This window comes from Coregonus clupeaformis, chromosome 23, assembly GCF_020615455.1.
Source record: "Coregonus clupeaformis isolate EN_2021a chromosome 23, ASM2061545v1, whole genome shotgun sequence".
In the NCBI taxonomy this organism is placed as follows: Eukaryota; Metazoa; Chordata; class Actinopteri; order Salmoniformes; family Salmonidae; genus Coregonus; species Coregonus clupeaformis.
The window spans coordinates 38,205,116-38,219,365 of record NC_059214.1 but is presented as its reverse complement, the minus strand read 5'-3'; the positions used below and the strand labels follow the sequence as shown (position 1 = coordinate 38,219,365).

The 14,250-nt window shown below is 43.1% G+C and overlaps 1 protein-coding gene across 2 annotated transcripts in view; it reads left to right on the top strand.

Moving 5' to 3' along the window:
• The window catches only part of LOC121536992 (KAT8 regulatory NSL complex subunit 1-like protein), a 43,780-nt gene extending 29,530 nt beyond the window's left edge, over positions 1-14,250 (top strand). For both annotated transcript variants that reach the window (XM_041844694.2, XM_041844693.2), the window contains exons 7-15: positions 1,532-1,682; positions 3,651-3,800; positions 5,018-5,170; positions 6,504-6,604; positions 7,108-7,229; positions 7,425-7,598; positions 7,777-7,933; positions 12,143-12,427; positions 12,728-14,250. In XM_041844694.2, coding sequence (XP_041700628.2) covers positions 1,532-1,682; positions 3,651-3,800; positions 5,018-5,170; positions 6,504-6,604; positions 7,108-7,229; positions 7,425-7,598; positions 7,777-7,933; positions 12,143-12,406 — 1,272 coding nt within the window. In that variant the 3' untranslated portion in view covers positions 12,407-12,427; positions 12,728-14,250. The remainder of the gene's footprint in view (positions 1-1,531; positions 1,683-3,650; positions 3,801-5,017; positions 5,171-6,503; positions 6,605-7,107; positions 7,230-7,424; positions 7,599-7,776; positions 7,934-12,142; positions 12,428-12,727) is intronic.

The window sequence follows — 14,250 nt, the reverse complement described above, 5'->3', positions numbered from 1 at the left end:
AAGAAAGCTGTTCTGGTTTTTAATGATACGGAACTCAGCTTGACATTTGAGAATTACTCACAGAAACTCAATCATTTCCATGGACTTTAAATAAAGCATAATAATATATTTCTGTCATTTTTGCTAATTGCTATGCAATAACTCTACTGTACCATTAGACTTGAACAAAAGTTTGTTAATCTATGAACTGCTGGTTTATTTAAAGTGGACTGTTAATTGTAGCTGTAGTCTTTGGAAAGGGATCCTATGCTGTGTCATTTACAGGATGTGTCCCTAACAGTGTCATTTAGACACAAGCACTCTGACTGATACATAATAGTCTCATCATAATGCTGTGAAGAGCTCTGTGAAGCAGTTGAACAAGACAGAGTGGAGCAGTGCATTTTAATGTCAAACCCTGCATGACTGCCATTCCCTGCCACTGGTTTGGTCTGGTCTAGCCTGGTTCCAGATCTGTTTGGGGTTTTGCCTACTCCATTGTCATTGTCAGACCAATTCCATAAGGAGTTGGCAAGAGAGCAGAAACAGACTGGCATTCATCTGGTCTGTTCTGCGCTCTAAATATCAACCTGCAACACACATAGCCCATAGGGCTCTGGTCAAAAGTAGTGCACTATATAGGGAATAGGGTGCCATTTGGGACACACAAAGTGTATCCATCTCTTCAGTCCTGCTGCTGATCCTCTAGTCCAGGGTTCCCCAATTGGTGGCCTGCGTGCCTAATTATTATTTCAATTTTCTTATTGTTGGACATAAAAGACTGTAAAAACACCAGGAAATCAGCTCCAAGGGATTTTAATTGTGAAAATCTGTTCCCAAGTATTCCCACGCATAATAGAGAGACACGTGATCATAAGTGTAAACAAGGTTTGAAATGATTATGTTTTAGTCAAATATTATATCTGTTTTGGCCTTCTTGTGGTCAATTTGCAGTCTACAAATTATTAGAAATTAAGTTCTGGTCCCCTGACCATCCGCTCAAGAAAAAATCGGCCCGCGGCTGAATCTAGTTGATGATCCCTGCTCTAGTCTCTGCCCAAAAAAAAACAAAGGGAGCCAGGCAGGGGTACCTCTCTGACTGGTGTTATTACAGAGTAAGACAATGTGCCAAGCTTAGTGAGATATTAATGGAGGAAAGGAAGGAGAAGAAAGCTGTTAAAGACTTAATTAGTTTAATTAGCGTGATTTAACTGAGCAGCTGGCTGCTCCTCCAGGTCACAGTGACTCACACAGCAACAACACAGCAAGGCAACTTGTTAGCCCAACCCTGGTTTCTCAGTTCTGCTAAGTCACAACACTATGTTTAAACCTTCTGGAAACAAATTCACCTTGGTCCTTCTTTTGTAAATTACTTTATATGGTGGTCATTGTCTCTGAGAGTATTGCTATCTTCAAGAGCCACAGGTGGTTTGTGTTAATAATAGTTTCCTGGATTAAATCAGTGGTATCCACAGGTCCTGGAGGTGTATGGAGTAAGTTATTCTACTATCTGTAAATTACTGCTTTTATTCATCCCTCCTCTCTCCTGTAGGACCCAGCCTCCCTCTCCTCCTCCCTCTGTCCCACCTGTGTCTCCTGTGACTCCCTGGCCCTGTGTTCTGACCCAGCTTGTTCCTCCGGCAGCACCCTGACCTCCAGGACCAGTCGCTTTAGGACACACCCTGTTCTCTCTCTCCCCTCAGGTAGGTACATCCCTCCCTGTGCTGGACAGACATTATGATACTGTATGTGTTGTTGTGTTAGGCTAACTGGACTGTACCTAGGGCTGTTGTGGTGACCGTATTACTGCCACACCGGCAGTCATGAGTCATGACCGCAGTCAAATTCCACGTCACGGTATTCTCCTCTTATGCACTCTGGACATGCGTTGGTAGTACCCAACTCGCTAACGACCATCAGGTCACCAAGGGCCTGGTACTCAGTGCTCTATTGTCCCTCTAACCACTCTGACATCAATGCAAATGCTTTCAAAGAATACATCAAACACTTATCATCAAAACAGTGCCATGCTTTTAAAACTCACCATTAGGCTACATTTGTTGACCTCACTGTGATGATCAATTTGAAGAAAGAAGTTCAACAGGTGGAAACTGAGTGGAAAAAATGGTCATTGTGGATGTTGTTTCAAAGCACAACGAAATGGACAGGCTTTCTAAGGTGATGATTCATTCAAAGCATTTAAAGCTGCACTATGCAGAAATCTCTCTGCCATTTCCTGGTCGCTAAAATTCTAATAGTTCGCCTAATTTCAGTTTATGTGACAAAACAAGCATGTATAGTGAAGAGAATCATTGTACCATATAAACCAGTGTTTCCCAACCCTGGTCCTCGAGTACCCCCAACAGTACACATTTTTATTGTAACCCTGGACAAACACACCTGATTCAACTTGTCAACTAATCATCAAGCCCTCAATGAGTTGAATGAGGTGTGTTTGTCCAGGGCTACAACGAAAATGTGTACTGTTGGGGGTACTCGAGGACCAGGGTTGGGAAACACTGGTCTAAACCGCTGCGAAATATATTTTCCATAACCAAAAATATTGTATTTTCAGCTGTTTGAAGCTAGTGTACAAAACCAAAGTAAAAGAGGCAAAAACGTAACTTAAGAACGGGAACCATAGAAATAGAGCGCACAGAACAGATATACTGCTTCTTAGACTTGCTTTCAATTAAGAATGACAGATCTATAACTTACCTTTCTATGTGAATTTGGTGGGGTCGCCCAAAAAGTTACATATTGCAGTTTAAGACGTTGCATGTAGAACACCAATACGCATATTATTGTCCATTTACAGATGCGGAAAATAGAATACAGTACAGTGTATTCTGCAAAACGTATTCTGTTACCCTGTCCTTCTCAAGCCCTTTAAATCACCTTCCTTGGTCTGTGTTTTCCTGTAGCTCTATCATTTACATTTTAGTCATTTAGCAGAAGCTCTTATCCAGAGCGACTTACAGTTAGTGAGTGCATACATTTTCATACTCTATCTATTGTGCTGTGGAGGTTACATCCCACGCACCCTCACTCTCAGAACAGCTCTCTCTCTGTTGTCTGTGGAATGTAGACTGTAGAGTTATTAAGACCTGACAGGGCTCTCAAATCAACAATGCAGCTGTTAGCTGTACTCCACACAGCTGTATTGGGATGAAGTTATTACTGGGGGATCTGGCTAGGAGATGGTGTATTGGCTCTTATAACCTGGGTGGTTCGAGCCCTGAATGCTGATTGGCTGACAGCCGTGGTATATCAGACCGTATACCATGGGAATGACAAAACATTTATTTTTACTGCACTAATTACATTGGTAACTAGTTTATAATAGCAATAAGGCACCGTTGCGTTGTGCCTAAGAACAGCCCTTAGCCATGGTTTATTGGCCATATAACACACCCCCACGTGCCTTATTGCTTAATTGTACAGGGGTGGGCAAACTTTTTGGCTCAAGGACCACATCGGGATTTCGATTATTATTATAAAAAATTCATTGTGGGCCGCATCTGCTCTAGTATGTAGGAAGGTAGATGGAGAGATTCAGAGAGTCATGCTCATTGTTCGATCCATATTCTTCTAGAATGTTCTTCTTCTATTCTTCTCTTCAAACCTAATCCAGACCAAACCTGCTGACTGACTGTATCTCGTCTCCACAGATAGCCTTCTGTCCCACCACCTCCAGAACTCTGCCCTGCTCAGAGAGGACTGGGTCCAGCGACCTCTACTACCGGTCAAGACAGAGTCCAGTCATGTCTACTACCACCAGAGCTATAGGGACAGGGGACACACTTCTCCATCAGGGTTCAGTGAGTAGCATCTAATAGACTATTACTAATGGTTTCAGAAAACAGTATGACCCATCTTAAAACCAAGTGTCCCCTGAAACCTGGCAGGGATTCCTCCTCTTTTAAAGTAATAGATTGACAGTGATCTCAGCTATGCTCATATCTGGTGTAAAGACTCCTACTGAGCTACCAGTGTAGATTAGATGTTTTGGCATTGGCAGTAATTCTCTTTGGCATCTCACCGGGGGACTTTCACAGCAGTAAGCTCTGAGTCAGCTAGTCTAATCATTACTCTCCTGTTGCTCTTCGCCGCTCGCTCTGTTGGCTATTGACTGCAGGAGGGTTAACGATCCTAAACATTCCCAATGATCCTCACTGGGCTGAAGGGAGAGGTTCTGAGGCTGTGGCTGGAGAGAGGGGCTGGCTAGAGGGGTTGAGGAGAGGGGTTGAGGGGCTGGGGCACTGGCACATGGCTAATTAGGAGAATGCTGGTTTAGTCTTAGAGACGTAATCTACACTGCTCCACTCGATTTCCTGTCAGCCTGAATCACCCCACACGGACAATGATTGATCTAAAAACAAACACCACAAGGAATATTCTACTGACATTTGCTATTATGTGGTAGATCACCCTTACTTGTTCGCGTGAGATGTTGTGAGAGGGAGGGAGAGGGGGAAATTGTTGTGAGAGGGCGGGAGAGGGGGAGAGGGGGAAAATGTTGTGAGAGGGAGAGGGAGGGAGAGTGGGAGATGTTGTGTGAGGGAGGTGAAGGGCAATGTGTGAAAGACAGGAAGGGAAGAGGGGGGAGATGAGAGAGCTGCAGGTATTGTCCTGCTTATCTGGCCCTGACAGGCAGGCAGCACGGCGGTGGCAGTTTGAGGCGTTATTTAGGATTCAGCACCACTTGTCCTGTTCAGCCCTGCAACCTTACAGCTCAAACTGCAGATTACCATATCATCTATGTCATTATCAGCCCCCAAACAACAACATATCTGTTATCCTAACAATGAAACAGGCCCAAGACAAAGACCTTGATTGTTTGTAGAACTGAAGTGGGAAAGCATTGAGAAGGCATATGTCTAACCTAATGGGATTAATAGTTAAACATTAGACTGATATGTTATTATAGGCTACTCTCTAACCAAGCCTTGTAATCCTATGGGGGATTTGGAAGGTGGTTTCACAGACAAGGGGAATTCCAGTCTGTTGCGTTAACATGGCTGCTGTGTCATTCCAGGTTGCAGCCACAGCCACATGCAGCATGGGAGGAACCGGAGGGGAGTGGCCAGGGGCGTGTCACCTGTCAGATGGGCGGGTTCCGCTCAGACCCCACACAGGAAGGCCTATCGCGGGGGGAGGAAGAAGAGACACACCCACAGGACCATAGAAGGTACACTACATGGCCAAAAGTATGTGGACACCTGCTCGTTGAACATCTCATTCCAAAATCATGGGCATTAATATGGAGTTGCCCCCCCCCCTATGCTGCTATAACAGCCTCCACTCTTCTGGGAAGGCTTTCCACTAGATGTTGGAACATTGCTGCGGGGACTTGCTTCCATTCAACCACAAGAGCATTAGTGAGGTCGGGCACTGATGTTGGGCGATTAGACCTGGCATGCAGTCGGCGTTCCAACTCATCCCAAAGGTGTTTGATGGGGTTGAGGTCAGGGCTCTGTGCAGGCCAGTGAAGTTCTTCCACACCGATCTTGACAAACCATTTCTGTATGGACCTCGCTTTGTGCACGGGGGCATTGTCATGCTTAAACAGGAAAGGGCCTTCCCCAAACTGTTGCCACAAAGTTGGAAGCACAGAATCTTATAGAATTGCATTGTATGCTGTAGCGTTAAGATTTCCCTTCACTGGAACTAAGGGGCCTAGCCTGAACAATGAAAAACAGCCCCAGACCATTATTCCTCCTCCACCAAACTTTACAGTTGGCACTATGCATTGGGGCAGGTAGCGTTCTCATGGCATCCGCCAAACCCAGATTCGTCCATCGGACTGCCAGATGGTGAAGCGTGATTCATCACTCCAGAGAACGTGTTTCCATTGCTCCAGAGTCCAATGGTGGAGAGCTTTACACCACTCCAGCCGACGCTTGGCATTGCACATGGTGATCTTAGGCTTGTCTGCGGCTGCTCAGCGGTCCCGTTCTGTGAGCTTGTGTGGCCTACCACTTCGTGGCTGAGCCGTTGTTGCTCCTTGATGTTTCCACTTCACAATAACAGCACTTACAGTTGACCGGGGCAGTTCTAGCAGGGCAGAAATTTGACAAACTGACTTGTTGGAAATGTGGCATCCTATGACGGTGCCACGTTGAAAGTCACTGAGCTCTTCAGTAAGGCCATTCTACTGTCAATGTTTGTCTATGGAAATTGCATGGCTTGGTCCCAATTTGTATATACCTCTCAGCAACGGGTGTGGCTGAAATAGCTGAATCCACTAATTTGAAGGGGTGATCCCTGGGATAGGATTTTTCCTGATTAATCAGGAATTCCTGCTTCTCTGACATTTATTCTCCATTAAATTCTAATAGAAACTGACCTATCCCCTAGCTAAGTCATGATTTCCTTGATTTTCTATGTTGTCCTGATCATATCCAACTGGTTATTACATGCATGTAGCCTGCTAGTGTAGTTATGTAGTCATTACACATATGCTATGTAGCCTGTTACAGAGCGACCCATGGTGTTAACAGTAATGTGTTGTTGGTCTCTAGATGAAGAGGACCTCTTGTCTCAGCTGTCAGACCCTGAGAACAGTCCAGAGGAGAGCCTGGAGGATGCCGTTACACCCCAGACCTCACACACACATAAACAGGTAGCACACACACACACTGTAGCTCCAATACTGCCTGGTTACCTGTGTGCATTATAGCTCCAATACTGCCTGGTTACCTGTGTGCATTATAGCTCCAATACTGCCTGGTTACCTGTGTGCATTATAGCTCCAATACTGCCTGGTTACCTGTGTGCATTATAGCTCCAATACTGCCTGGTTACCTGTGTGCATTATAGCTCCAATACTGCCTGATTACCTGTGTGCATTATAGCTCCAATACTGCCTGGTTACCTGTGTGCATTATAGCTCCAATACTGCCTGGTTACCTGTGTGCATTATAGCTCCACTACTGCCTGGTTACCTGTGTGCATTATAGCTCCAATACTGCCTTGCTACCTGGATTTATAGCTTGAGTAGTAAGCAACTTGTCAATTGACTTGTAATATATTGCATTCTGAGTTGAGAAGTTTATAATGAACGGTGTGCTTGTTGATGTATTAGAGAGCTATGTGACAGTTTTGTTTATGTTATTTTGTTCTCAGGGCCCAATCCGCAGACGTCAGGGAGAGAGTGTTTACAACATTGACAACATCGTCATCCCCATGGCCCTGGCTGCCACTACCAAGGTGGAGAAACTCCAGTACAAAGACATTATAACACCAAGGTATGACTTCTGGTGCTTGTTCTTTGGCTTGAGTTACTTCTCAACAAAAACTACAGCCTCCTGTTTTTGCTTAACACTATTTTGAGTTTGAATGATCAAACCTTTCCAGAAAATAGTCTGTTCTTTGATGTCCTTTGATTTGTGTGTTAGTTCTTCACCTTACACGTTGAGCTGCTCCTCCCTCCGACCCTACAGCTGGAGAGTGGTTGATAACGCACCCCTGGAAGAGAGAGAGAGACAGGAAGAGGAGGAGGAAGAGGAGCTGCTGTGTGACGAGACCTTTTCCCAGAGGCATCTGGGGTGCGAAAAGAGAGAGAAACTCTGCTGGACCTCCTGGGATAAGAGCAGATGCTACAGACGCACCACCAGGTGGGCACTGGGCACCTCACACTTCAACTTTCTGCTCCTGATTGAACCTGCAATAAAGCTTATCATCTCAATGTATCTCAATACAATACACAGTGTCTGTTTTTTCCTTAGAGGATGAAGTGCGGCATACTCTTGTTCCGATGCAGTAGTTTCTATTTAATATCACCTGTCTCTGTAGGTCTGGCAGTAGGAACGATGGAGCAGGTGTTTCTGAATGGGACTGCGCTGTCAGGGGTGACACCAGAGGTGACACCAGAGGTGACATGAGCACTCACGTGGACTGGAGCTGCAGTCATCTGGACACGGACACAGACAGAGCCTTAGAGGAGTGGGTGGTAAGAAAGGACATTCACTGTCTAGTCCTTACCAGCCTGAAGTCTGGATCCTGGTTCACCTCTTTGTTACATTCTGAGTATGACGTCTTGGTACTACCAGTTCTTAACCCTGCTGCAGGGTTTTCATTATGAAAATGTGGTGCTGGAAATTTCACCAGCAACATTTTAATTTACCTGACATTTGAGAAGTTTACTGGACCCATATGCATTGGGTGCATAACCTGATTCGGGCGTCCACCCACGGTGCTCAGAATGACAGAAATCACTTTTAGGTTATGGTAATTCATCTTAACAGAACATGCAAGTAGAGGATGCAATGAAGTGCGTCCTTCTTATCGAATTCTGATGTGCACTTTGTCCACATTTACTTTTCCTCAGCCAAAAAGTAACAAACAGCAACATCACTAGCCTATGTCAATCTACTATCTCCCATAGTAGAAACGTTGACCTCTTCTATTGGTCAGCTTGTTGAGAAAGAAATAGCCTACAGAAAAAAAAGCAATGAGTGATGCAACGGATCAGAACGTTTAGCTTAAAATGTTGCTAAACTATTAGGCCTATTTATTCACATTATAAGCGCAGCAATGCGCACAAGGCCTTAGTCTTCTCGCAAATGTTAGCTTCATAATAGGCCTACAATTAGAAACAGGGGAAATTTAAGGATGCAACAACTATGGGTTGCTAATATGACTAGGATTGTGCCTTAGGCTAAAAAGCATTATTTCGCAATGGGATTAGTATTTTTTTCTCCCTGATAATTGTCCAGTGCCAATTTTATTTATTGGCTTTGCTATTTATTTTTGGGCCAAAGGCCAGCTATTACCGGCTAACAGAAACCCTGCCCTGCTGGTAGGAACATTCCAATCAATAACCTATTAACTTTAATGCAGAGTTGCTAGCATAAACTATGCTATTTTCTGTTATACACAAGTATGTTAATAATCAAGCTGAATTAGTTAAAGCTTTTACTTACAAGCATGACTCACTGAGACTGAACAACCGTTTCTGATTAGGTGAGATATGAATATTGGGCATATCATGTAAGAGGCTTTAGTACAGCACCCATTAGTTGTGACCATGAAACGTCCCTGAAATAAAAAGCCTATCAGATATCGGCTGTGTATATCTGCAATAGGAGGGTTTGTGGGTAGTAGGCTGGTTGAGGAGCTCTTGAGCCTACACAGATGCACTGTGGGTGATTAGACATGGCTGATTGGAGTGGTTTCTGATTGGACTGAAGTCTTAACAGGAGAAAGCTCAGCAGCACAGGCACTATGGATGCAAATTTTGGTGAACTAACTGACCCCCATTAACCAGTTAACAATCGGTTACATTAGTTCCAAACAGCAAAATAACGTAGCCTAGAGAAAATACTATGCATGTGTATTCATGGGTTGCATGTTTCGTCATATTGTTTTGAACGTTTGTTTTGTACTGAGGACCAACTGAGCATTCTTCTCAATGCATTGCCAATGAGTGCTGATGAAGATTTCTTCAAAAGTGCATTACAGTGGCTTGGAAATACAATGCATTTCAAAAGGAAGCAAATAATTAGTAGGAAAACCTTTTGTCATCATTTTGATGTTGCCAGATTGACTTTAGATGCAGTGTAACGTTAGCTAGTTAGCTAAGATTGAGGGGAGGTCACCAGATTTTAGCTCGCTAACGTTAGCGTTGCTAGCTATTTATGACTAACTTTGCTAGCTAATGACAACATTGCCATCTGTTCTAAAGTTCATTTGACGACATCATAATGCTGGCAAAGTTGTTTCTTACTAAACATTAGACTACCTTAGCATTGTCATCTTATTTCCAGACACTATAGTGTAATTTAGATGAAACATTTGTTAGACTCTTTCCAGGAATTATGTACAGATCCCAAACATGCTCAATGTCTGGTGAGTATTCAGGCCATGGAAGAACTGGGACATTTTCAGATTCCCGGAATTGTGTAAAGATCCTTGCAACATGGGGCTGTGTATTATCATTCTGAAACTATGGCGGCGGATGAATGGCACAACAATGGGCCTTGAGGATCTCACGGTATCTCTGTGCATTCAAATTGCCATTGATAAAATGCAGTTGTGTTCGTTGTCCGTAGCATATGCCTGCCCATACCATAACCCCACCGCCACCATTGGGAATTCTGTTCACAATAGTGACATCAGCAAACCACTCGCCCACACGACACCATACACGCGGTCTGCCATCTGCCCGGTACAGTTGAAACATGGATTCATCCGTGAAGAGCACACTTCAAAGGTGAGCATTTGCCCACTGAAGTCGGTTACAACGCAGAACTGCAGTCAGGTCAAGACCCTGGTGAGGACGACGAGCACGCAGATAAGCTTCCCTGAGATGGTTTCTGATAGTTTGTGCAGAAATTCTTCGGTTGTGCAAACCCTCAGTTTCATCAGCTGTCTGGGTGGCTGGTCTCAGACGATCCCGCAGTTGAAGAAACCGGATGTGGAGGTCCTGGGCTGGCGCCGTTACACGTGGTCTGCGGTTGTGAGTCAGTTTGGACTACTGCCAAATTCTCTAAAACTACATCAATTCTCTGGTGGACATTCCTGCAGTCAGCATGCCATTTGCATGCTCCCTCAAAACTTGAGACATATGTGGCATGGTGTTGTAAGGCAATAAATAGTAAAAATGCCAAGGGGGTGAATACTTCCGCAAGCCACTGTACATATACACATTTTAGAGTGGCCTTTTATTGTCCCTAACACAAGGTACACATGTGTAATGATCATGCTGTTTAATCAGCTTTTTGATATGCCACACATGTCAGGTGGATGGATTACCTTGGCAAAGGAGAAATACTCACTAACAGGGATGTGCACAAAATTTGAGAGAAATAAGCTTTTTGTGTGTATGGAACATTTCTGGGATCTTTTATTTCAGCTCATGGAACATGGGACCAACACTTTACATGTTGCGTTTATATTTCTGTTCAGTATATGTCTAAATATATGTGTCATGACAGTGTTATGACCATATTATGACAAGTTATGTCAGCTGTTATAACATTATGACATGGTTATGTATGTGTCATAACATGTTATGATGCTAGGTGTCAAGTAAAGTGTTATGACTAGGATTGTGCTTTAAGCTTGTGGACAGCTAAATAAAGTTGATATCGAAACCAATAGAACAGGAGAGAAATGCTGATTTTAAAATGGGATCAATAGAAAGCTGGGATCCTCCTCTGTTCAATAGACTAGCCAACTCTGTTTTCACTGGAATTGTAATAAGAATTGTTGTGCAATGGCTGGGCTTATATTAGCCTACAGGTTTCACTTCAAGCATCAACCAACCTCGCTGCCCGACAGGTGATATTCTGCTTAAACTAAGCTCTGTATGCAGGACGTGTGTGATAAACAAGATACATGACGGACTAACAAAAATACACACCCACTAAATTATGCTAATTAACCTGTTATAAACCGATAAGCATGATCGGTCAAATGTATTTTTGGCAGCTAACTGATCAACGGTTAACCGTTAATATCCCTAACAGGTACATTTACATCTCTTTACTTTTACCATTCAAAAATGCTGAATTTAACCAAATGACTTTGTTTCAGATCTTAGTATTGGCAGATAAATTATTTGAATATTGTTCCTAATGCATGACTCCTACAGAAAGAGAGAGACTGTTTAACTGGTTCTATGGTGGCAGAACAGGTATATTTATTTGACCTCCGTGGTGCCACTGGCTATCCTAAGTTGAATGCACCAATTTGTAAGTCGCTCTGGATAAGAGCGTCTTTTAATGTAAATGTAATGCAGCTTTATGAAGTCAGTCTGGTCATGATAGACTGGGAGTGGTGTCTGTCAGCTTGGTGGTTGTCAGGAGATAGGGAGAGTGCCCACTTTTAGTCGCACATTCAGTGTACAGGCTGCAGGCTCCCTGGGGCGCAGGATGTGGGTGTGAAAGTCACAGGGACCATCCACACCTCACTTGGGAGCCTGTTAATGGCTGTTTCTGTACTTGTCATACGTCCTTCAGCTTGCGTTATTGTTCTTTGAATAGCGTTTTAAATTGAATCCTTTATCATAGGAGAAGATAAAGATGCGCAGTGAGTATTATACTATCTCAATGTCATTTTTGCTGAACGTTACCCACATATTAAAGTGATAAATGTAATATCCTCATATCTAATGTAGCCGTCATTACTCCCTCCTCCTACCTCCCTTTGTCTGCAGCCTCGACTCCCGTGGGACAGTCGTGTGTTCCCGCTGTGTGAGGATGAGGCTCTAAGGTGTCATGAAGAGGAGCAGGAGGAGCCTCGCTGGGAGGAGAGAGAGAAAGCAGATTCCACTAGCAGCACAGATGACAGCAGCAGCTCTGTCCAGTCACCCCCATCCTCAGCCCTGTCTTCAGCCCTGTCCCTGTCCAGTACAACGGCACCACCTGCTGGATACTATGAGAACAGCACCCTAACAGCAGACAGCAGTCACCTGAAATGACTTGGCTTTACCATGGCACAGGTACAACACAGCCACTGACATACAAGACAGTTCATAATGTTTCACTTTTTATTGTTAATATTAATATATAGATTTGAAATATTTAATTAGTGCTTTATACAAGTATATATATATATATTTTTTTTACGGTATTGTTGTACTGTATGGCTGGGCTGGATTTGTTATGAAACAATAGAAGTTTATGAGACCAACTACCTGTAACTGCACCCACTCATCCATTGATTAATGGTTTATTAATGGTTAAATATGGCAAGAGTGTTCCACACTGTTTTAAGTACCTGTGTTGTCTCTCCTCTCCAGATCGCTTCAGGAGTTTAGGGGACCCAAAGGGACAAAGATACAAGAGGAGGCCTGAACTCCCTGGAGTAGATGTCACACATAATGTGTACCTCATTTTAACGTACACATTATATTTAATTACACACTATATTTCCTAAACACAGTGATGTTTTATTTGGGTTCAAATGTTTTGGAGGAGTGTTTTTTTTTATTTAAAACATTGTGATTAGTTTTAATGCTTTCAGTTTATATGCTGTATTTTAAGGTATTGGTTGGGATTGTGTTGGATATTCAACATATACACATTTAACATTTTTAAAAGTTACCCTGACCTGCATTCATATTGAAGATCTGTGTACTAGTGCACAATCGATCGTAACCTTGGCTGACAATGTACCACAGTATGTAAATAGTTGTTGCCTGATATTTATTTTATGTTTCAAGATGTGTCTGAAAATGCAGTCTTAAAATATATATATATATAAATATATGTGTACGTACATATTTTTAGATTTTCACCAGTTTATTTCTTGGTTAGCAGATAATTTTTTTAATACGATTTTTATACAGACCAAACAGTTTAAGTTGTTTTGTTGGTGTACTGCTTGTCTCAGCTTGACAGCGGTGTCATCTCTGTTGATGACATTAAAATCATTCAGGCCACTGTTGTTTGGCTATTGTTATCACATTATTAAGGACAAAACAGACTGCTGAAAAACGGTTAAAAGCAGCGGGGGGTTGTCTTATCGCAACTGACCACAGAACATCGGACGCCAGTTTCTGTTCATGTCCCGACGATTCTACATAGCAGGTGAACTTCTGTGCTGGCAGAGGTTCGTTAAGGTGTCTTCTCCTGTATTACTGTATTGAGCCATCAAAACAGTTACTGTGTAATGACTGTTTTACCCATGCTCAACAAAGTGTGGCACTATTGTCTTTGATAAACACAATAATTTAGTGGGACACAAAACTGTTTAGCTAGAGGCCTTAAAAGTAGTTTGTGACTATACCATTTTATCCTTCAGTAGCATCATCAGGGGGTGCGTCCCAAATGTCACCCTATTCTCTAGAGCGCTACTTTCGACCAGGGCCCATATGGCGCTGGTCAAAAGTAGTGCACTATGTAGGGAATAGGGTGCCATTTGGAAGGCTAATTGCAGGCAAGTAGTGCTCAATGTTATAAGCTCCAACTGAGGCAGGATTGGAGAACAACGGACGAGGAGAAGGGAGGGTTGTATCTGAGATTCCTTTTCCCCTCCTTCATTATACCAGACTTGAAATCGAGAGGAGCCATTGCCCTTATACCTTCCTTGAAGTGTGCTTAAAGGGGCAGTGCAGTTAAAAATGTGATTTTCCATTTTTATGATTATTTTGTACATATAAGGTTGAAATAACACTGCATTTGTGGAAATGATGACAATGCACGTTTTGTGTAAGAGCTGTTTGATTATTTGTGTTGCCTGTGCTACAGATGGCTATATTGGTCTGCTAATACAGGAGTAGTAAAGGCCCAGTGCTATACATTTTTGGAATGTTTTTTCTCC